This window comes from Danio rerio, chromosome 7 (assembly GCF_052040795.2).
Source record: "Danio rerio strain M-AB ecotype USA chromosome 7, GRCz13ab, whole genome shotgun sequence".
NCBI classification, from domain to species: Eukaryota; Metazoa; Chordata; class Actinopteri; order Cypriniformes; family Danionidae; genus Danio; species Danio rerio.
The window spans coordinates 70,423,961-70,449,428 of record NC_141027.1 but is presented as its reverse complement, the minus strand read 5'-3'; the positions used below and the strand labels follow the sequence as shown (position 1 = coordinate 70,449,428).

At 34.9% G+C, this 25,468-nt stretch overlaps 3 protein-coding genes across 26 annotated transcripts in view; 1 reads left to right on the top strand and 2 right to left on the bottom strand.

Moving 5' to 3' along the window:
• Positions 1 to 1,230: 1,230 nt before the first annotated feature.
• Positions 1,231 to 5,382, bottom strand: lto1 (LTO1 maturation factor of ABCE1). Its single transcript, NM_001083552.1, is given in 5 exon segments — positions 1,231 to 1,935; positions 2,053 to 2,170; positions 2,574 to 2,644; positions 5,017 to 5,122; positions 5,276 to 5,382. Coding segments are annotated over 5 exon segments (426 nt in total). The 5' UTR covers positions 5,335 to 5,382; the 3' UTR covers positions 1,231 to 1,863.
• Positions 5,383 to 5,425: 43 nt separating this feature from the next.
• Positions 5,426 to 25,468, top strand: part of ano1a (anoctamin 1, calcium activated chloride channel a) — a 370,388-nt gene continuing 350,345 nt past the window's right edge. For 4 of the 23 annotated variants that reach the window (XR_015494670.1, XR_015494661.1, XM_087259076.1 and 1 more), the window contains exons 1-4: positions 5,426 to 5,473; positions 5,604 to 5,654; positions 14,293 to 14,423; positions 25,118 to 25,215. The gene's annotated coding sequence lies outside the window, so the exon portion shown is untranslated. Of the gene's footprint in view, positions 5,655 to 14,292; positions 14,424 to 25,114; positions 25,216 to 25,468 lie in introns of all 23 variants that reach the window. The other 19 variants (XR_015494671.1, XR_015494663.1, XM_087259079.1 and 16 more) reach the window with 8 other exon arrangements.
• On the bottom strand, positions 11,107 to 14,531 carry fgf19 (fibroblast growth factor 19). Of its 2 annotated transcripts, none has more exon segments than NM_001012246.2 (3): positions 11,107 to 11,622; positions 12,856 to 12,959; positions 14,234 to 14,531. In NM_001012246.2, coding segments are annotated over 2 exon segments (426 nt in total). In that variant the 5' UTR covers positions 12,955 to 12,959; positions 14,234 to 14,531; the 3' UTR covers positions 11,107 to 11,295.

Below are 25,468 nucleotides of genomic sequence, written 5' to 3'. Positions count from 1 at the left end.
TGGGTTGCAGCTGGAAAGGCAGCCACTGTGTAAAACATATGCTGCATAAGTTGTTGTTCATTCCACTTTGACGACCCATAATAAAGAGACTTTGCCGAAGGTAAATGAATGAAAGATCCCCATGCAATTTTTGCATTATGTGATGTAAACTCAATATCTCAAAACCGCTTAGAAAGCAGATGGAAATGTAAAAATTTCAAAGTGGTTAATTATAATGAATCTCTTTGGAAACCTCATTAGTTTTGGGGGCGAAGCAGTGGAGCAGTAGGTAGTGCTGACGCCTCACAGCAAGAAGGTCGCTGGTTCGAACCTCGGCTCAGTAGGCGTTTCTGTATGGAGTTTGCATGTTCTCCCTGCCTTCGCGTGGGTTTCCTCCGGGTGCTCCGGTTTCCCCCACAGTCGAAAGACATGCGGTGAATTGGTTAGCCTAATTGTCCTTAGTGTGTGTGTGTGTGTGTGAATGTGTGTGTATGGATGTTTCCCAGAGATGGGTTGCGGCTGGAAGGGCATCCGCTGCGTAAAAACTTGCTGGATAAGTTGGCTGTTCATTCCGCTGTGGCGACCCCGGATTAATAAAAGGACTAAGCTGACAAGAAAATTAATGTATGAATGAATTATAGTTTTGGGTAAGCAGAGTGTCACTTGTAGAAAATAAATATCTCTCGCATGATTAAAAATATCTGCTTTGTGCTCTAAAAATGAATAAAAGTATTATAGGTTTGAAACTCAAAGAGGTGAAGGGAGAATTTTCATTTTAGACTAAACTAATACTACATGATGATAAAGGAATAGTTCATCTGAAATTACATTTCACTAACCCTCAAGGTTTTTATACCCTTATGGTTTCCTTTTTCTGTTGAACACAGAACAAGTTACTTTGAAAAATAATAGAAATCTGTAACCATTGACCTTCATAGTATGAAAAACAAATAATAGACAATGGTTACACAGTCTTCCAACATTTTTCAAAATAACTTCTTATGTGTTAAAAAGAAACTAAAACAGGTTTGTGAGGAGCGTAAGAATGTCAATTTTTCACATTTTGAATGAACTTTCCCATTAAAACACATCCAATAACATCTTGAACTAATAAAAGACTAATCACATGTAACTTCTACAAGTATTGATAACAACAGTATGTTGAAAAAGCAGTGATTAACATTAATATAAAACAATAATATCCAGAATTAACACATGTATTCATCAAATTAATGACTGTAAATCATTTACTTTGTTAAGAAATGCCTTTAATATCAACATATATTAAATTATAATCGTCAAAACTTCCAGAGCGATTTTAACCAAAAATGGTATGCGCTTCTCATCTCCATTACACTAGTAGTTCTTCTTCAAATATCACACTCCTGCAGTAATTTCAGCTCACCAGCAGGCGGAGCCACCTAACAACAAGAGTCAATCTCCAATTCCACCACAAGATGGTGTTTATAGTCTTCATGAACACCTTTATCTATCAAAGTTATTGTTTGCAAATTAAGATCATTCCACCCAAGGAAAGAGTACCATATTAGGATATGGAAAGTTCTTATGAAGAGCAAAACTTTGGTTTGTTTATTAGACTGACTCGTTTTACTGCTTAATTTTTCTCCTCTTTAAAACTCTTAAAAATACAACTCAAACCATTTCACTCAGTGTTTTCTAGAGTTCAGTTCCAGAGTTTGGTTTGCACAATTCCACCTTACCAGTAAGAGTGAAACCGGTCTACTCTTTTACACATGATCACCTCAAAAATGCTCGCATCACCACTGGCTCTTTGCAGATGATGGTCAGCACGGTCCGCCTATAAATGGCCTCTCGGAGGTGCTCTGAGTTTGCCATAACTGCTGCTGTAAGCTTCTGGTAGTCTCAGAAGGACATTGATGTCGATCCGCTCAGATATTCTCGAAAGTCTGTCGACACGTTCAGTAAAGAGCACACCTGTGAAAATAATACTTGTTAATGTTGTTTAAATGACCACTGCTAAAATGAACCAATTAAAAACCATTGGCTTGTGTTATAACAGTTAAAGCTACAGGACACGGCTGAAAGCATTACCTGTCTAAACTTTGCGCGTACTCTTTCCATGTCCTCTTGAAGCTTCTCATACTGAGGGTCTTCATATGGGAAGTTTTGGATCACTCCGATTAAAGATTCCATCGCTTTCAGTCTTTTTCTAGAATAATAATAATTAGTATTATCATTTTATTTTATATAGGGTCTTTAAAAGTTACTAATGTTGCAACATTATATTCATTTAAGATACATTTACAACAGATAAATCTGATTAAGTTGAAATTAATCATGATTTAACTCATGGCAATTAAAACTGACAATGCTAGTTTATGTAATTATATTGAATTCATATCACAGCTTTTGCGATTAGACCCACCACCCACCGACTTATTTATTTTTACAGATCTAAATGATTTACGTCAACAATCTTTTTTAACACGACAACAGCTTAATTTGCTGAAAAGTGACAAGTTTGCACCCCGAAGAAAGCAGATAGTGAAAAAAACAACCTGACTTTCAGCAGCTGACAAATATGTGAAGCATTTGTATGTTAAAGAACATACCTTGCTTTAACATCAGTGCTACTTTGAAGGAGACATTTCCATGCGAGTGCAAATCCATAGTAAAATGAAACCTGAAAAACAGGTGAAAAGAAGGTCATGTTTTGCATGCATTTATCTATACATAGTTTCAGTAGCTCTATGTCAATACCATTCATAAAGACAATAATATTAACCATCCCTTTAATAACAAATAGTTTCAAGACATTTTAAACGGCTTAGTACATATCTAGGCCTCTTATAAAAATATATTTTTTGTTTTACGATAAACTGCACCAAAATATATTGTGATAAACGATATTATTGTCAGTTTAAGAACATTTTATGCTCGTTATATAATGCCAGAATGACATATGACTGTGTGAGGGTTTTAAAAACGTTCAGGTATAAGAAAATGTGCCATTTGTAACACTGAAAAATGAATAAAATGATTAATTGTATGCAATTGTTTATAGAACTAAGACTATGCAGTGTTATTTTACACTTGATTATAATAGATTTGGCGACACGGTGGCACAATAGGTAGTGCTGTTGCCTCAAAGCAAGAAGGTCGCTGGTTTGTCAGTTGTCGTTTCTGTGTAGAGTTTGCATGTTCTCCCTGTATTGGTGTGGGTTTCCTCCAGATGCTCCAGTTTCATGTGCTAAATCTCAAGTGGGTGAGCTAAAATTGGCCATGTATGTATGTGAATGCAAGAGTGTATGGATGTTTTCCAGTTCTGAGTTGCGGCTGGAAGGGCATCCGCTGCGTAAAACTTATGCCGGATAAGTTGGCAATTCAGTCTGCTGTGGTGACCCCTGATTAAAAAAAAGAGACTAAGCCAAAGGGAAATGAATGAATAATATACATTTCGATTACAATAAAACGCTAAAATGTATTTACTTAGCACATTTTTTTATGAATTAATTTGTCTATGCTTGTAGATTGTTTATTATATTCTATGAACTCCCCTTCAGAAGCATCCCTAAATAACACACATCGCAAACATTTATTCAGCTTATGTGGTAAAATTGTAGCCATATGGAAATATATAATCACAGAATAAAAACAAAAATTGCAATGTGTAATTTTTCCAATACCGTGCTTCCCTAATTTTATACACACACACACGCACGCACGCACGCACGCACACACGCACACACGCACACACACACACACACACACACACATACTCTATCTCCAGCCACTTTATTAGGTACACCTGTTCAACTGCTCCTTAATTCAAATTTCTAATCAGTCCATCGCATGGCAGCGACTCAATGCATTTAGGCATGTAGACATGGTCAAGACAATGTGCTGCAGTTCAAACCGAGCATCAGAATGAGGAAGAAAAAGGATTTAAGTGACTTTGAATGTGGCATGGTTGTTGGTGCCAGATGGGCTGGACTGAGTATTTCAGAAACTGCTGATCTACTGAGATTTTCCCGCACAACCATCTCTAGGGATTACTGAGAATGGTCCGAAAAGAAAAATAAATAAAAAATCCAGTGTGAGGCACTTCTGTGGGTGCCAATGCCTTGTTGATGCCAGAGGTCAGAGGAGAATGGCTAGATAGAAAGGCAACAGTAACTCAAATAACCGCTCGTTACAAATGAGGTATGCAGAAGAGCATCTCTGAATGCACAACACATCAAACCTTGAGGCAGATGTGCAACAGCAGCAGAAGACCACAGCGGGTGCCATCATCTCAGACTGGTTTCTTGAACATGACAATGAGTTCACTGTACTAAAATAGCCTCCACAGTGACCAGATCTCAATCCAATAGAGCACCTTTGTGATATGGTTAAAGGGGAAATTCGCATCATGGACGTGCAGCCGACAATAAGTAAGAGATGAGAGAAAGTCTCCTGCATCTGCTCTTCTCTTGGTAGTAGACTGTTAATTCAGTTGAATATTGGTTAACAGTTTGGGTATTGCTCTGCTGACTTGTTGTCCAAATACCTGGAGAAACTGACATTTCCTGACAAGATCAAGCATCCAGGACTGGATCGTATTTATCTGGCGTGGAGACTCTGGTCTAACACCTTTAACCATTGACCTCCATAGAACGAAAAACGAATACCATGGAGGTCAATGGTTATGTTTTCAGCTTTCATCAAAGTATCTTCTGTTTGTTCAATTTTGGGTGAACTGCCCCTTGACTAATAATGCTTTTCAAGATATGTTGAACTGATTAATTAAGATTGTACAATGCTTGGACAATGCTTGTGTTGTCTCATTGTAAATCACACAAAGTCATTGTGAAAACACAACAGCAAACCCCCTGGCACTGCTTTTCCAGAAGGCTATAGCATTATTCAGAACTTATTCAGTACAATGAACTTAATGTAATAGCTTTACCTACTAAAATACACGAAAGGAATGTATTGGTTACGTCCATGTAGGAAAACAAATGGTGATATTCCTTTAATCCAAACCAAGTTAATCTGACATTATGTGTATTTCACCTCTGCACTGAGTTTGGCTCCATGCAGCCGCCCGTGATTTCTACCCTCGATGGTCCCCTGTCGAACTCCCTCGTCAAAGCCCTCCTGATAACCTTCAACATGAAACCTAAAAGAGAAAAGCATATTTATGAGCCTAAATGTAAAATAATAACAGCTAAGGACACTGAACTAACTTAAACACAAACTCACACACTGGACTACATTGATGAACACTAACTTCGTGACGCAACAGTTTGTGCGTGACTTTAGTTAACGTTACCTGTCATCGGCCATGATGATGGAGTCAAACAAATCATCATTATTGGGCTCAAATGCCATTTTTACATTAAAATAGCTTGTTTTTCTGATCAGAAGAGTTTACGGGTGGTCTTCCGGAATCGTTCTTCTTCGGTCCTAGCCGAATGTTAACACCGATGGGACTGAACCAACGCGCCGTCTACTGGAAGGAAAGCTAAAGGCTTGCATCACTAACTGTGTGTATTTCTGATCAGATCTTGAAATAAGTTGGATATCCGGTTGTTTGTACTGAAAGAAAGACGTCAGTCGGTAACAATAATATTTAAAGATTTACCGGTTTGCATTTTTAGATCTGCACTGAAGAGTGAAGACCAAAAACGTATTTTCAGGTGTCAAATACGGTAAGCTATCATTTACTTATTCTCACAATTTTTATTGTGAATATATCGCTATTTTGTCTTTTCATGGAATATACTGTTCGTGTTTTCAAACGAAGGCTTATTTTGGAGATATGCTAGCATGCTAGCACTTTTACATGCGGTCCTACACTAATAAAACATTACTACTTCGACCATAATAATAATATCGTTAAAAACTCAATAACTACAATAAGTATACATTAAAATGTCTAAAACAATCAATAATATAAGATGTATTAGTATATTTCACCTAAATGTAAGCCTAATATCTAATTTCGATAGTGAATTGAGGAGTATGATAATGTCTTGTTTTTTGTTTTTGTTTTCTGACCAAACACATTACTGTAATTTATATGGCATTATTTACAGAATGTATTTATTTAATAAAATGTCCTTCAGTATAACCGTAGTTCATATAACAAGAACTTGTCAGTCATATTTGGATCAATAAACATTTGATGAAGTGTTTAGACCAGAGATGCCCAAAGTTGGCCCATGGTAACCTTTGATTTGGCACACTATCACATATCAGCCTTATGCCATCTGAGAAGTGAGGGAGAACGATGACAAGGTGGTTGTTTTTTTTAATTTTATTTTTTTATTGCTGAGATACAAAAAAAAAACAGTCAACGGAAAGTAAATGATTCAATTAAATGTTGTAAATGAATCAGACTTCTAAAATGTAAATACTGTCACTCGACAGATAGAGGTAGGTAAATAAAGGTAAAGGCAGGAGCAGCTCTGAGCAGTGTATTCAGTATTGAACTCCATTATGTTATAAATGGGATTGTTTATGATTTTACTGTAATAAGTTCATTATAACATCTTAAAATTAAACTAGAGTAGTTAATTTGATTTAAAGTAACATTTTCTAGTTTTTATTAAACATTAAATAAATTAGAAAATTACCCATGGCAAATTTAATGTATACGCTTTAGTATCCAGTTGAATTATTAGCCCCCCTTTGAATGTTTTTTCTTTTTCAAATATTTCCCAAATGATGTTTAACAGAGCAAGGAAATTTTTACAGTATGTCTGATAATATTTTTTCTTCTGGAGAAAGTCTTATTTGTTTTATTTCAGCTAGAATAAAAACAGTGTTTAATAATAAAAAAAAAACATTTTTATGTCAAAATTATTAGCCCCTTTTAGCTATTTTTTTCATTATTCTACAGAACAAATCATCGTTATATACAATGACTTCCCTAATTACCCTAACCTGCCTAGTTAACCTAATTTACCTAGTTAAGCCTTTAAATGTCACGTTAAGCTGTATTGAAGTCTTGAAACATATCTAGTAAAATATTATTTTCTGTCATCATGGCAGGATAATCAATTATTAGAAATGAGTTATTAAAACTATTTTATTTAGAATTGTGTTGAAAAAAAAATCTCTCCGTTAAACAGAAATTGGGGGGAAAAAAAACTGGGGGCTAATAATTCAGGGGTGCTAATAATTCTGACTTCAACTGTATATATTTGTCCCACAGCCCTCAATCAAGTTTGCTTTTTGGCCCTTTATAGGAAAAAGTTTGGGCACTGTGTAGACAGATCACTCAAAGCTCAAAAACTGTTATATTAAATCTTTATAATTTGTTACTATTCTTTAAAATACATACAGTTTTGCTCATTAAACTTACTGTCAGTAAGTTTTTTCAAATAATTTCAAATTTGACTAAATTTAGAATTAAAAAGTATGGGTGGCTCGGTGGTTGGCATTGTCGTCACAAAGCAAGAAGTTTGCTGGTTTGAGTCCTGGCTTAGTCAGTTGGCATTTCTGTGTGGAGTTTGTATGTTCTCCCCATATTGATGTAGGTTTCCTCCAGGTGCTCCAGTTTCATGTCAAGTGGGTAAGCTAAATCTGGCCATAGGGTACGTGTGTGAGTGCAAAAGAGTATGGGTGTTTTCCAGTACTGGGTTGTGGCTGGAAGGGCATCCGCTGTGTAAAACTTATGCCAGATAAGCGATTTATTATTCATCTTGTCTTTGACCCAAATATGTATATTTTCCTGTTAAATCTGTTAAATCATTACATTAAAAACTAAAAAGTATTGTAAAACAGTATTGTAACATTACAAAATAAATAAATAAATAACCATTTAAGTGATGTGTACTTGTACCATGCTGCATGCAGAACGCACTACAGTGAGAACCATCAATATTAGCTGTCAATACAGCATATTGCAGAGAGATACAATGAGGAATTATCTACACCGTTGCAGATTTGTAACAAGTATTACTCTGAAAACGCTTTCTCTTGTAGCCTGACCTCCTCCTATAAAAGATGAGTGAGTAGTCATTTTAATTCCATTTAACATCAGTATCTAAAAATGCAAGTGAATTACCAGTAGAGGGAGCCACAATGCTACAAAAACATTCCTGTTAATATTGCAAGCTGTGTGTTATTCAAGGGCATCTGGCAAGGACAGAAATCTCACAAGCATTACAAAAAAACACATTTAGGACATAAGCATAGGTTTTAAAGGGAAAGAAGTATATTTTACCCCTTCTTATAAATGGCTTTGAAGTATTAGAATATATACAGACAATTTAGAAAGTCTGTTATTTCAAGCATTTTTTTCATGGTGTCACAAAAATGCATTGTTTATATTAGTAATGACTGCAATCTTACATGCCAATATTTTATTTTGGGCCTCTAAACCATTAGTTTTTATATTTGATCTATATTTTAACATTCATAATCAAACATTTGCCCAGACTGAAAAACATCAAGCAGAACTTCATCCAATTAAAAAATATTTTTTTTATCCTTTCAGTTTAATAATATTTGTTTTATTTTTTAAGTAATATATTTTAAGTTCAAAACATACATTCAAAAATGATGTTTGCTGTTTGTTCAAACTACTTATTTAATATGAGCTTAAACCACATTATCATTAAGGCTTTTTTGGGACAACTTAATTGTTTTATGCTCAACCCACTTAAATTAGTAAAATCTACTAAGTTTGATTCCTTCATGTTGTCCCAACACAAATTAATTGTGTAGAACCCAGCAACTCAGCATGTTTTACAGTGTTAGTTAATATAAATGTTTTTGATTACAAAAATTGTTTTGACCAATATAAAATTTAAAGGTTACTCACTGGCCAGTGCATGCATATTAAACAGAAACTCAATATGCTTTGTACTTTCAGGAACAAATAAATGTTGTTTAAGACAAATGGTTTATTTTTCATCGCCTAACGTGATCAGATTTAGATGTGAAACCATTACCTTAATTTTTTTTTAATTGGATGAATGAACATTTTATGGCAATTGTTGTTTGATTAAAGCTATATCTTCTTTAAATTGAAATTAATTGAATTCCTTCAACAAGACAAAATATGCTTTGTATCGGGTTGTATAAAATTGTTCTCGTGGAGATAGAAAATAAAGGCAAATTATTTATTTTCATTGGGTCAAATAATAAAATTTACACTACGGTTCAAAAGTTTGGGTACATTTAAAAAAAAAATTTCTTCATGTTTTTTAAAGAAAATTATCCTGTTCATCAAGGCAGCATTTATTAAATGTAAAAAAAGAAGTAAATATTTATTGAAAATTTAACAACTGCTTTCTTATTGCATGTAGTTTCAAATGAAATTGTTACTTCAGTCCTTATTGCTTTTATTATTATTATTATTATTATTATTATTATTATTATTATAATTAATAATAATAATAATAATAATTTGGCGAGGCAGTGGCGCAGTAGTTAGTGCTGTTGCTTAACAGCAAGAAGGTAGCTGAGTTGTTGGTTCGAACCTTGGCTCAGTTGGTGTTTCTGTGTGGAGTTGTTCTCCCTGCCTTCGCGTGGGTTTCCTCCGGGTGCTCCGGTTTCCCCCACAGTCCAAAGACATGTGGTACAGGTGAATTGGGTAGGCTAAATTGTCCGTAGTGTATGAGTGTGTGTGTGAATATGTATGTGGATGTTTCCCAGAGATGGGTTGCGGCTGGAAGGGCATCCGCTGCGTAAAAACTTGCTGGATAAGTTGGTGGTTCATTCCACTGTGGCAACCCCGGATTAATAAAGGGACTAAGCCGACTAGAAGAAATAATAATAATTAATATTAGAGTAATTTGTGAAGGATCATGTAACTGAAGACTGGAGAAATGAAACTGAAAATTCATCTTTAAAATCACTGGAATAAATGATTAAATTAAACTGTAAACTACTTTTGAACAGTTATTTTATAGTGCAGTAACATTTCACTTTCACAATTTTACCGTTGGCTGCACGGTGGTGCAGTGGGAATGTTCGCCCTACAGCAAGAAGGTCACTGGTTCGAGCCTCAGCTGGGTCAGTTGGCATTTCTGTGTGGAGTTTGCATGTTCTCCCCGTGTTCATGTGGGTTTCCTCCGGGTGCTCCGGCTTTCCCCACAAGTCCAAAGACATGTGGTATAGGTAAATTGGGTAAGCTGTAGTGTATGTGTGTGAATGAGTGTGCATGGATGTTTTCCTGTACTAGGTTGCAGCTGTAAAACATATGCTGAATAAGTTAACAGTTCATTCCGCTGTGGCGACCCCAAATTAATAAAGGGACTAAGCCGAAAATAAAATGAATGAATTGATCAATTTGTACTGTATTTTTTATTAAATAAATGCAGCCTTGGTGATCAGGATAAGCTTAATTTAAAACATTTAAAAATCGTACCAAACTTTTGACTGGGAGTGTAGTTGTGAACCATTATTCTACATATTTTGATTGGATGAATGAAAGCTTCTTTCCAGTGTGAAACACTGGAAAAAAGTGATTCAAATGTGATTCCTTGGATTTACAAAATTGTTTTAAGCTAAGTGGTTGTAAACAATTTATTCGGGCTGAATTTAAACGAGCCAATTAAGTTGAACATCAATAAATTTTATTAGTTTGTTTAAATTCAACTAATTGTTTGCAACAATTTTGCAGACATATTTCTTTCAGTAAATTAGAAAAATAATCACATATGAAGGATTAAAGTAGTCATGTGGACTGTTTTATAAACTATGAACTGACAGAATTTACAGGAAAGGTATATGTGATTCATTCATTTTCTTGTCAGCTTAGTCCATTTATTAATCCGGGGTCGCCACAGCGGAATGAACCGCTGGTATATGTGATATATACAGTCATCAATATTTGAAGTGGATCAAAAATATCTATGTTGTACTAAGAAAGAATGGGTATTTTTTAATAGCTTAAGTTTTAATTCCCTTCAAATGTTCACTACTTTTACAGTATATTAAGATTTGTAATATATCTCTACTTATAACCACTGTAGAAATGTCCAAATAACATTCACTTATAGAAAACAAAATACAGAAAGGCACAGTAAACACTATATTGACTATAATATAAGTTTTTAAATGTATAGAGAGCATGTTCCTTAACAAACAGTGACAAATAAATAACTTCAAGCAGCAGGTGATGCGCCATAAGCTTCACCATATGGAGTGATTTTGCTTTGCATTTGCAGTCTACATTACATTTGTCTAGTGTGCAGTTTGTTTGTACTGGACCTTCTAGCATTTTTTCTTTCAGAAAGTCTTGCCCTGACCATCGTGGCAGGACTGATTTTCTACAGTCTTCTTTCTCGACCTCAGGTCGTTTTCGATGAACATCCACAAGAGATCAATCACTTCTCATCTTTTGTTGAAGCTGGGACTCTGGATCACTATTTGAGAGATCTTTCCGAAAGGGTCCATACTGTCTATTTCAAGGCCCAACTGATGGTCCTGTCCATGGTTAACAGAAGAGTGCTGTTCCCCTGAGTGCTGTTTAGTGTGTTCCTCTGAAAGTGTGTTGATCATGGGGAGGAACTGGGATGCAGAAGTCCCATCGTTACTGTGCAACTTGTTTTTCGCACCACTTAAAGTCACAAGAGCTCCGTGTTTGCTCGAGAAGTAGACGTTGTAGCCGTCTGGAAGGATGCGTTCCAAAAAAGAGCAGTCCTCTTTAGTGTAAATGTGCTGCAAAGCGAAAGAAAACACGTATTAAATCACAATATATGAATGTCTCATCGACCTGCCCTGCCCTGCATGTGTTTTACGTTTTTTTTTTTTTTGATAGCTGTTTGCACACCACATGAAGAGGCCAAGGTTGTTATTGCTGTTTCTTTTCAATGAGGTTTTAGCTATGCAAACATACCCCACCATGGGCAAAGGTTGCTGCTATGACACCATTCAAATCAGCAGAATTTTGGGGGGAAATATTTCTTGTGTGTTCTGGTCAATCGCATTAACTGTGCCATCAAGCACTCAAGTCATTTGCAGTCATTCATAATTTGCAATCTTACCAAGCAAGCATTTATTGTTTTTAAAAGATGTCTAATAGATGTCTAATAGATGTCTAAATGTAGTCGTCTTGGCTAAAACAAGGCTAAATTTGGACTGTCAGTGAAAATCTAATAGACGTATAAGAATAGGCAAAAACTAGACTAGTCATCAAATATGCAGAAATTAATGACCGCACATATAACGTTTGTCTATCTGATGACTATTAGTTTTGGGCTAATCTTAGATTTTCACTGACTAGTTTAGCCTTTTTAAGCCAAGCTGTCTGTTAAACAATTTATTTATTTATTTATTTTGCTGGGTTTTATCTTTTCGCACATTTTACAATTTTCCCTTTTGTATCCAGAGATGGACAGTTTTGAAGGATGTTTACCAAATACCGATATTCGTTTTTAGAGTTATATTCATGATGACTGCGTTCTCCGTGATTGGTCTAACCCTAAAATAATGTTCTAACGTCAGATGGGAGGAATGAACCCGTGACCAGAACATAATGTCAATAAAGCTTGGATGTCTGTGGCGAAATCGGCTTGTCTACACTTCCTCAGTCATAAAGGACGTTGCTGGTGACCTTAGCACAACAAGGTTATCTCTGGCGAATGTGTGTAGTTTTATTATTATTGATGGCTGGGAGCCGAAGTTCCACTCTCTAAGAATAAAATTATTGTACGTCACTTTTCTAAAAATGCATTTTAAATGCGTAACCTTATGTACTTGACCTCTGTCGGTTCAATCAATGGTTGCTTCCACCTGTTTTTGAAATAGTTTTGGCTGGGTTTTGACCTCTTAAAACAATTGATATTGGCGTATCTATTATGGGCTCTGATCATGATCGCTTGCATATCAAAAACTTTTCCTAAATTTGCATATATGCAGATTTTTTAAGTTACATCTGTTTGTCAAACCTACCGATCCGTACAGGTTTCCCAGTCTTTCCATGCAAAGAAATCGGGAGCTTGCAACTCCCTTAATGGCTACGCAGCCTGTGTCCACCGGCCATATCTCCATCAAACCTTTAGAGGAAAAAAAAGATATTATAGAATGTAATAATGTATGAAATGATGAAAGCTAGAAACGAATTTTCTGTTTGGCGGCAGATTTAACGTGGATAGAGTGATCCTAATGCTCGTTTAGGTTACATGTGCAAATTCCTAAAATATTTATTTGCATTAAACTAGAAAATGCATATGCGTTTTGCAGAAGAACATCAATGACTTGTGAGGTAACGGCAAGACGTGAGTGTTTGTGTTGTAAAAATAATACGTAACAAAAAATTAATAATTCGAGTTACTTTTCCCTGACCAACATTTTCATTGTTTTTGATAAATTTGTTCAAGTCAAAATGTCTGTAACTATGGATGAAAATCAATTAAAACAATGTTTGGGAACATCTTATGCTTCATAAATATGATAAATCTTTAGGCATATATAAGCACACCTCTCACAAATATCTCATTTAAATTAAGATTTTCTATAGGATGCTTTATCGTATTATCGTTGTGCATATACATAAGTTTAGTCAGTACTGAAGCCAAATCTAGAGCTAATCTAAAAAAAAAAAAAAAACTTATGATACCGGCCCAAAAATTAGTAGCCCAAATGTATATGTTAGGGAAAAATATTTTACCTTTTTTTTTTTTTTCAAAGCTTTTTTTTTTAATTTACGTAGTATTTTCAGGGATATGTTTTAAATGTATTATTGTTCTATTTTTGAAGACGTTCGGTGACTAAAATATTATTATAATAAATATATCCGTTTAATAAATCTGTTTTGTTCAAATGCACCCAAATATATGACCTATATTCACTGAGAAATGGATAAAAATATTCGTTTTCAAAATGGGGTGTGCTCATTTGCTGAGCATTGCATTCAACAAAAAGTACATAAGTTTGACTCAATTACGCTTTATAATGATATGATATCTATTCCACGCGTGTTATAGGTCAAACTAACAATTTACCGACAATTTAGCCTAATGTAAATGCAATAATCTATATATGTACATGGGAATACACGTTTTATAAACAATATTTTTAAGACGTTCAGGCTACACCCACGTGTTTTTTTTGTATTATTATTATTTTTTTTATTATTGACGGTTGCACCTTTGACATTTTTACGCATTTTTGTAAAGACAACATGAATAAACTTTTAAGAAATCGACTACTATAAAATTGTGCTTTAAAAAAATAGTTCAAGTCTTTTTCATCTTGGACATCCTTCCTGCCTGGCTCATATACATAAAGTGCTGAGTTAACTATGACAGTGATTTTGAGCTGCGGTCACTTACTGTCCGAGCTTTGCATGTGTGATCCACTGATTTCTCCGTCTGTGTTTATTTGCAGATGTAAGCCATGTCTGGCTGCGTACAGATGTCGTAGCCGGACGGCTTCACTCCAGTCATTTGCCAAATGTGGACCAGAGTCGGGCAACGGGAGGCTCTCCACGCCGATACTTCCACAAACAGTGACAAAGAGTAAGAGGAACATAATTAAGTATTATCTGCAGTAATTAAAGACCGTATTGTTCTGATAGGAAGCATGCACACACACTATCTCCTGTGTATTGCTCTGTTTTGGCGCAAAGCTCTGCGACTGGCCTTTAAATTGTCCTCTTATCAGATCAATCGATAAGCTTTTTTCCCCCCTTTGGCAGTTCTGAGAAGAAAGTTACACACCCCGCTGGACATCCAACAGACGGCCAAGACGCAATAAATTAGACAATTTTAGTCTATAAATGCTTCATTATGATGCATCTGTCATGCATCTCACAAAATAACCAATGTTTAAACTTGTGCCTTACATGCATGCATGCATTAAACTTTTCTTATACTGCGTCTGATAAAAAAATGCATTAATTAGCGTATTTCTTCTCTATATTCATAAGGATGTTAAGAACTTTAGTTAAAACTCGTTGTTTGTTCATATTTAAATGTTAATTTAAAAATCTACAAAAACATTTATAACAAACATTTTCTAAAGATGCGGGGATTTCAATTTAAATGAAAAGTACCGAAATACGTAAAAACAATTGCTAATAAAATAAGTTATGACGAACTCGTATTAAATATGTTTTTTTATTATAAAGTCATATCAAATTATCAGCCTTTTCTTTTTTTTCTAATTTTTTCTATAACTTTCTTATTTTTGTTTTATGTTTAATTTGATTTATTAACTTTTTTTCTTTTGCAATCACCGGGCAGTTGCATAACCTACATACAATTAAATCCCACAAAATCTTGCTAAAACTACAAATTTTATTGAATCTATATTTATCTACATTTTCATAATTTAAAAATGAAAATAATTAGTGAACAAAATTAGTGCCGCCTTTTGTAAGCCGCAAGTTTAAACTTTAAGTTTTTGACACTTTTTACGCCCATACGCATATAGATTTAAACTTGTTATTTGGTTTTTAACGTATTGTGCCTGTTATGTGAATTGCTGAACTCGCAGGATTTTCTGAGAAGTTAAAGAATAATTTAGAGTAAATATTTCCATTCATGAAAATGCTGCCTGTAGGGTTCAATTCATAGTAATGATCGCTGGATGGCGCTGTGAATTCGTTGCACTGTAGAATTTATTTATTGTTTTACTGGGACTTTTGGATTGATTCATTCATAACAAAGAAGAGGGGGGAACTACACGCAAAAGAAACTTTAAAATAAACATTAACGGCCACTTTCATTTATTCATAAATGTCAAGAGGTGCACTTACGTACATTGTAAAACCCAAAAGTTATTGTAATTCAAACCATTTGAGGAAACCGATTGCAACAAATCATTTAAGTTCAAACACTAATCCTAATGAGTAATGTAGTCCATTTGCGTAAATGAAGCTATTTGAACGAAGTAAAACCCAATAAATGAAGAGAACTCAGACCAACTGAGTACTGTGACATTGTGTATTGCTACAAACCATTTGAGTTAAAAAAAAATCTATATGAGCACTGTGAACTTGCACCATTTAAGTTGAAGTGATGATGTATTTAATTAAATTATTACCTTCAACACTGAGTTCAAAACTCTTTTCAAATGAGTAGAATTAACTTTCAGTAAATTTTGAGTTAACTACACTTATTCCATTTGATAAAATTTACTGTTGGGTTTTACAGTGTATGTTTTAAGGTCTAAACTGTACATTTGAGGTACAAATGTGGACCCTTTCTGTACACTGTAAAAAGTGATTACTTAAAAAAAAAAAAACCTGTTGCCCTAAAAGCAATAAGTTGCTTTTGCTTAAAAAGACTTCACTTTTAGAATTATGCACACAGTTTGTTTACTTAACAATTTTAAGGTAACAAGTTTACCCTCTTTTTTCAAGTAAAGTCAAATAATCGCTATTTGCAGTGTACAAATGTGTACCTTTTCAAAGGGATAGTACCATGGTGAGTTTTTTATTTATTTATTTTTTTTCTGAGAGTATTTAAATTCAAATCTTAGAGTACTGTTCACTAAAGTTTGTGTTCAGTGCACATTTATTTCCTATGAAATTAGAAAACGTAATATAAAGTAAAACATAAACAGAACTGATGTCATATTAAATCTGAAGACATGAAAGAATGCTGCATTCTTCTGCTGAGTGACAGAATTTCCAGCATTATTTCATCCCTTTTGTGTCATTTGTGCAATACTTATTCATTGTTATACATATTCGGTGATGTCACATCACTTTAAAAGCTTGTCTTTGTGCTGTTTTTCAAAATTGTGCACAGGAAGTGATGTAAGTCTGAATGCTGACCTTTGCCGCTATTCAGTTAGCACTAAATATTTCTGAAGCTTCTGCAGCCCATACACAAACCACTATAGTCCTGCAGAGGAAATTGGGAAAATTTACATACAAGTCCCAGGCCATTCATTAGCCAATCTCTATTTTTCAATGAAAATCATATTTATTCAGTTCCAACCAAACCCCCCAAAATATGTATTGTTGATTATGTAATGCCTAGTTGATCAAAGGTCCTTGTCTGGATGTACTTTGTAAAGTGTTAACAGTGAATTAATGGCCTCACACAAGCAAACGGATATGAAACTGTGGCAAAATTATAGCATTGATAACCCTTAAAGGGTCTTTGAAATTGTTATTCTTGTATCTCTTCTTCTTTATGAATGGTCAGAGTTGTGTGCTGGAGTATTCTGCGCCTCCATGGGGAGATCCACTGTAAAGTAAACAGGGCGTGTTTACTTATGGGTCAATATTATGACGCACATAAGAGTAAAATACATATTGCCAGTGGTTTACACAGTTTGAACTTTTCAGATGCCCCTTTACTGAATTGAAAGCTCACCTAGAATGCAAAAGCCATAATGACAACATCAATGTGTTATGTGACCTGACTGGTTCAGCGGTTACCTCATGGAAAGTAATCTATTGGATTACATTGTTTGGTGATGTAATTTTATTCACTCATTTAACTAGTTAACTATTTTATAGTGAGCAGCGTATATTTGAGGGGGCGTGCAAGAAGTTTTGTGCTGTAGGCTTATACATAAATGCGATCTCACAACATTTGTCTTTGAAATAACGCCACAGGTAGTTGGTGGATCGATGTAAAAAAAGGCCTGCCGCCATCACAGCTGGAAAAAATCCTAGAGGAAACACTGAATTCAATACTTTTTGATTAGTATAATTTTCCATATTTGCAATGCCTGTATTTTGGATTTTTCTTTGTTGTCCACTTAGAATCCAACATTGAAATCATTTTTGTTTGTTATTGGCATTGCTTGTTTTGAAATTCAATTGGTACTTACATGCCTGTGTTTTTATTTCTGTAATCAGTATGGCTTTTCACGGTTTAATCATGATTAATTACAAAAAAAGTGCAATTATTTAGTTAATTTTGTTTAATCAATTGACAGCCCTACAATTTATGTAAAACACAAACATTTAATATCTTGTAATAGTTTCATTTTCCAGAGAACTTCATGTAAAATGATTGCGAAATGTGTATGACATGTTTGAAGTGGTTGTGGTTTAAGTGAGGCCACTATTTCTTGTGTGTTGCCCTCTTGTGGAAACTTCAAAGCTTTACTTCAGTCTGCAGAATATAAACTCACCGAGTCACATCAACAAAACTGCTTCATAAGTTCTTTTATAAGTCTAACCTCAGCTTCCTGATTAATCCAGAGGATGTTTTGCAATTAATTCCTGTGTAAGATTACATGCCTCAGTTCTTAATGGCCGTATGCTTGGTGGAGGTGGTTGCGTTTATGTTGTGGAAACACAGGCGGGATTAAACCTCTGAAGTATTTGTATGTCAGTGAGCTACTGTCTCACCAGCGCTGCATGCAGGCACTCAGCGATCACTTTGAAGCCCTCAAAGACTGTTTTGACTAGGTGTCTCTTGTTCCTGTTGTGCCAACATGACCCACTTTGTTGGTGTTGGTTTAAATTAAAGCCATGTGAAATCCTCCTCTCTTGTTCGGCACAAAGGTCTGGGCCTTTAAAGCTCTCAAGATCAGGGAGATTTACTGTGTTGTTTTATTCTTCAGATCATCCAAATAATGGTTCATAGGACTTTGTGTATAAAAGCTCACCGACTGTACTAGGGAGAATCCTGATAGCATTTAGGAGTACTTTACACTGCATAAAAAAATAATTAAATAAAAAATCCAACCTCCAGTCTAGTATGTTGATATGATGAATATGCTTTTATGTATGAGAAGTAATTTTACTACAATATTATCATTCAATTAAAAAACAATAAAATAACAAGCAATATTAGAGTGAAAAAAATATTTAAAATAAATCTTACTTTTTAATATATAGCCTTAAGAGCTTTTAGATTTTTAAAACAATATATTTTGCAACAAATATTTCTTAGAAAAAACAGTGTCTAAATACAGTGGGTACGGAAAGTGACTGTGTCATGCATGAGGACTCTTGACTGCAAAACAAATGGTCCAAATAAAATAGCATAAACCTGACCTAACCTTTTTGAAAACCAAAGCTTCTAAATTTGCAGGATGAATATAAATTGTAAAAGAGCAGATTTAATTTAATTTAATTTAGTTTTATTTTTTTTATTTTATTTTATTTTCAGCACAGAATCAGCAGATTTAAATGATTTCTAAAGAATCATGTGACACTGAAGGATGGAGTAATGATGCTGAAAATTTCAACCCATTTTTCTAAGAAAACATAACTGTTTTATATATCGTCACATGTAAATTCATATGGTTTAATTAAAAAAAAAAAAACACTTTCATGTCCCCAAACCTTCTCTTAATCCAACAATCATTCACTGAAAAAAATATTAAGTGGATTTACTGATTTTGTTTAAGAGTAAGTGGTTGCAAACAATTTATATGGGCTGATTTAAAAAAAAAATTTAGTACTGTTCAGCTTAATTTGTTTGTTTAAATTAAGTCAGTTTAAACTTGTTAGCTAGCACTTATCTTAAAACAAAAATCAGTAAATCCAATGTATCATACTAAAATATATAAATGAGATCACATAAGTTCATACTGTTACATCACACTCTCCACCCCAGATAAATAAGATCCAGCCCCGGATGCCAGATCTTGTCAGGAAATGTCAGTTTCTGTGGACAAACTCCAGGAGTTTCCAATACCCAAACCTGTTAACCAGTATTCAACTGTATTAATAGTCTACTATCAATAGAGGAGTTGACTGTGGAAGGAAGCCAAGCAGGAGACGAAGTGATGATAATAAATAAGCAGGGTTTATTGACTAATCTTAGTTGCATGTGTTCCGGTGCACTCTCTTACTTCATCTGAACTGCACAAATAAAACAAATGTTATTATAAAAACTCTTCTCAGTGGAAAGGAAAATTTCATAAAACACCATCCCTATAGTACAAAAAAATGGAAAAAGCACAAAAAGCGGAACAAGTAATAAGAAATATAAATAAAATAAAGAAATCAAATCAATAAATGATTAATATAATAAATGATAAATATAAGTTAAGTTTATTTTTAAACTAATTTCGAGAGGATCTACCCATGATTCGCCAATCGGAGGATTTCTAATTCACTATAAATAACCAGAGTTTCTTACTTTATTTATCTTTGTCTTGAAGAATCCCCCTTCCACCCCTCTTCCTCCTTCTTTGCCTTAATAGGGTGGCATGGCTGCCCAGTGGTTAACACTCACAGCAAGAACGTCACTGGTTTAAGTACTTAACAGGCCAATTGATGTTTCTGTGCAGAATTTGCATGTTCTCTCCATGCTCGCGTGGGTTTCCCCCTGGTTCTCCAGTTTCCTTCCACACTAAAAAGACATGCGTTATGTAGGTGAATCAAACAATCCAATTGACACAATAGTCAAGCTCTTAACCAGCAGTATATCTCAACATAGCAATCCATAATTTGTCATTAGCCATAAATAAGCAGGGGAGTTCTCGAGACCTAACTGAGCTCAAACTCTCCTCTCGCCCTGCAAATGGGAGGGAGCCCCGGGCCTGAGGATCTTATGAGCATCATAACATACTTTATAATCAATCATCAGCTCTTGTGAGTTCTTGAAATGATTTAGAAATATGAATCAAATAAATGGATGACTAAATGAATAACTAAGATTTATAAATGATTATATAGCCATAACTGATATTATCAATGCAAATTAAATAATAAAAAACAAAATATAATATAATATAAGATTGATTTCCTTTTAAAGCACACATCACAAATTTCAGATTTTACAATACAAAGTAGCCATTTAAGCATACACAACAAAGCCCAACCAAAGCGTGCTCTGGCACACCTCTTCCAACCGTGCCAGGGCCGGTCAACTGAACTGCGCTGAGCCCGGATCGGAGAACCCACACTTGTCAAACAAACCGGGAAACATGCCTGGGTATGGTTCGGATAGCATAGTGTAAGTGCACTGAGTACAAAATGTGCCTGAACCTGAAACTGAAGATGCAACGTCACCTTTAGGGGACTGTTACATATGGATTTGTTTATCATTCTTACTTTCCAATGAACTCGAACTGTCGTAGTTTATTAAAGACGCAAACCCCTCACTACATCAGCTGCACCTTCAGCAAACCTCCTAAAACGTGTATCATGAGGATAAAATGAGGATAAAAATAAAAATATTTGACTGCGTGTCACTGCATGCCGATTTTCTAAAACAATATAACTAAAGCAATTTCCACTGTACTGAGCGAGCACGCTTCTCTTCCTGTTAAACTGAACAGTCGTATCATCGATGACAGAAGCATGCTCAGGTTCGGATGGTAAAGATGCAGGGTGCAGGCCATCGGGGAAGGTCGCTTCGGCATGGATCTAGGCAACCGTGGCTAGTGTGAATACGCCCTAAGTCAAAAATTTACAAATTGCTTTGAAATTGCGTTGAAAGAAGAAAAAAATACATTTAGAATTATCCTGGCAGCTAGCTCTCTGCAGCTCTCACATGGTCGCCCGTTGAAGCTAAGCTCCGGTCAGTACCTGGATGAGAGATCACATGCGAAATGCTAGGTTGTTAGTGGTGTTAAGCCTGGTTTATACTTCTGCGTCAAGTGACCGGTGTAAGCAACGGCGCATGCAACGCGCGTAGCTGTGCATTTATACTTCTGCGCGTCACTGTTGGTCTGCATTAACACTTCCAAAACGCTAGTTGGCAGTGAGGTGTTAATGTGTCTCTGTGTCGAGTTTCTTCACCTGTGTTATGTTCTTTCTGAACGCTTCCGGGATGTACAAGTGGCTCAAACTCGCTCATTTTCATCAGCTGGTGTTTGGTGTGTGGTCCGGTGCAATATGGCTGCCATAGCGTCATCCAGGTGGATGCTGCACACTAAAGGTGGACGAGGAGATTCTTTTTCAATGTGTAACTGTGCGTTCACATCAAAGGTGGTGAGTTCGCTACATTAATCTCGTATTTAAAGGAGTTGTTGCAGCATTATCAGCAAATCTGTTACATTCCCTCATAGAAAATGTTTTCTCGCGTGAAAATGTTCATTATATCAAGTTGCATGTGGTGTGGCTTTACTCCATTTATCCAATATGTATCCAAAATGTCAGAAATATTCTGAAGCAGCAATACTGTTTTATATTGTCGTATGAGATTTCCGCCTTTTTAAAGAAAATAAATAAATTTAAATATATATATATATATATATATATATATATATATATATATATATATATATATATATATATATATATATATATATATATATATATATATTTTTTTTTTTTTTTTTTTTTCTTTAAAAAGTATGTATATCATATATACACACACACATACATATATATATATATATATATATATATATATATATATATATATATATATATATATATATATATATATATATATATATATATATATATATAACATTAATGCACATCAGTAACTCTATATTACTTTGTGGTATGGCAACGCTACTGCAAAGGACAGCAAATGTCTGCAGAGAGTGGCAAGGACTGCAGAGGGGATCATCAGGACCCCACTTCCTTCTCTGCAAACTATCTACAATCACAGAGTCCACAAGAGAGCTGCCTCCATCCTAAAAGACCCCACGCATCCACAACACAGAATATTCACACTGTGAGATGCAGGACTGCCAGACTAAAGAATCAGACTAATAAACAGATAGACAGTGGACATAAACAGTTTAATTTTTTTCTCAGTAGCACATTAAATTATTCGTCCCAGTTTACACTATTAATACATACAATTGCACTCAATCTGCTCCGGCCATTATACTGTTGTTTGCACGTAAGCCAATTGCACTAGGCAATTTTTGCATAATAAGCACAATTTTAAACAATTAATATACATTATTTACATTTGTTTACATTACTCCACAATCAGTGTTATGTATTTTGTACATTCATAGATATTTAAATATATACATTTTATAGTTTACTTTTGTCACTTCTATGTATGTACAGTTGAAGTCAGAATTATTAGCCCCCCTGTATTATTAGACCGCTTGTTTATTTTTTCACCAATTTCTGTTTAACGAAGAGAAGATTTTTTCAACACATTACTAAACATAATAGTTTTAATAACTTATTTCTAATAACTGATTTATTTTATCTTTGCCATGATGACAGTAAATAATATTTCACTAGATATTTTTCAAGACACTTCTATACAGCTTATAGTGACATTTAAAGGCTTAACTAGGTTAATTAGGTGAACTAGGCAGGTTATGGTAATTAGGGGATTTATTGTATAACAATGGTTTGTTCTGTAGATTATCAAGAAAAAATATAGCCTAAAGGGGCTAATAATTGTGTCCCTGAAATGGTGTTTTAAAAATTGCTTTTATTCTAGCCGAACTAAAACAAATAAGATTTTCTCCAGAAGAAAAAATATAATCAGGCATACTGTGAAAATTTCCTTGCTCTGTTAAACATTATTTGGAAAATATTTAATAAAGAACAAAATATTTTTGAAAGGGGCTAATAATTCTGACTTTAACTGTATGTGTATGACATGTATATTTTGTGTATGACTTCACTGTGGACGGCAAAGTAAGAATTTCATTGTACAGGGAGACTTGTTTCCTTACTGTGCCATGACAATAAACAAAAAGAATTAACTCGCCATTCGCAAGTTTTTATAATGTACAGTTGAAGTCAAAATTATTATCCCCTGCTTTGAACTTTCTTTTCTTTTTTAAATATTTTACAAATTATGTTTAACAGAACAAGTACATTTTCACAGTGTGTCTGATAATATTTTTTCTTCTGGAGAAAGTCTTATTTGTTTTATTTTGGCTAGAATAAAAGCAGTTTTAAATGTTTTAAAAGCCATTTTAAGGTCAAAATTATTTGCCCCTTAAGCTATATATTTTCCGATTGTCTACAGAACAAACCATCATTATACAATAACTTGCCTGATTACCCTAACCTGCCTAGTTAACCTAATTAACCTAGTTAAGCCTTTAAATGTCACTTAAAGCTGTATAGAAGTGTCCAGAAAAAAATATCTAGACAAATATTATGTACTGCCATCATGGCAAAGATAAAATAAAACAGTTATTGGAATTGAGTTATTAAAACTATTATGTTTAGAAATGTGTTGACAAATCTCTCCCTTAAACAGAAATTTAAATAAAAATAAACAGGGGGGCTAATAATTTAGGGGGTCTAATAGTTCTGAATTTAACTGTATGTCTGTAAGAAAACATGGAAAACAATTGGAAATCCGGTGACCGCAATAATCAAACTCTTGGGAACAACTGTAGTTAGAACCAAAGTTCACAGGGCTATGTTCTCTGAATCCTCTCAAGCGTTGGGCTTCTACATTTCAATTGCTTGCCACCAAACCGCATCATAGCTTATTACCATGAAGTTAACTTGATTTCAACTCTCCTCGACACCCACACCAGCGAAAAAATGAATGACTTCTGCCTACTTTGACGCTCTTTTGCTGCTTTCAGTGTGAACGCGTAGTAAATCGCTTTGAGTGTCCAGAAAAGTGCTATATAAATGTAAGGAATTATTATTATAAATATCGGTATAGTAATTTTCAAACAAAGGCAGCCTTGTTCATTAAAAGAAACATTTTCTTTTTTCAAATTAAAATTAATTTATTCAAACTCTAATCCAATCGCCTATGGAGCCTGTATATTCTCATGCAGCAGCAGCAGCTCCTCGCTCAAGTTCAAGTTCCCTAGGGAAAGGTAAGAACATTCAGAGATTCCCCTAAGAGCCAAAGGTGTAGAATAGAAAGTGACTGTCAGCTTCCCTTCCTCTCAGTCTGAATGCTGTCCAGCCGTACCCATGATTACAGGGCAAGAGGCGCAGTCATTTCCCCTCCACTAATGCCCCAGCATACACCTCTAAACATGGTGGAAGTGTGAGGGTTTGAGGATGTTTTTTTCGCAGCTGTTTGAAGTGCCTTGTCTTTATAGGCAAACATCTGGAGTATCCCAAACAGACAACTTACAGCTGGCCCTACAAAGAGGGCACGAGGCGCAAACACCCAATCTAAATACAACTCTCAGACAGAGCGCCTCAGGCATCCGAATATCCCTGTACTCTCCCTCTGCTCCGACATGCAAAAACAAACCGCAAGTGCTCATATTTACATGCACACAAAATTGCACTGACCCCAATCTCGAATGATTTCTGCTTCTAACTTGTTCAAATATAAAGAGATCGGTTTTAGGCTTCATTATTGCACTGTCCCCAGTTGAGTTGTCTTTTGGAAGGCCTCCATCCATTTCATTTTGTGTTTGTCAGCAGGTGTGTGTTGGGATAACAGTGATTGCGGAGGCTACGGGTTCGCTGGCAGTGGAGGTTGGAGCAGATGCATTCATGTGGCTGCTTGTGGCCCAGACCAGGTGTAGGAATTTGAATTCATCTTATTTGCTTTGCGACTTATTTGCTTCTGTAGGCCCATCCTCCACCTACATCTATCTATCTATCTATCTATCTATCTATCTATCTATCTATCTATCTATCTATCTATCTATCTATCTATCTATCTATCTATCTATCTATCTATCTATCTATCTATCTATCTATCTATCTACCTATCTACCTACCTACCTACCTACCTACCTACCTACCTACCTACCTACCTACCAACCATCT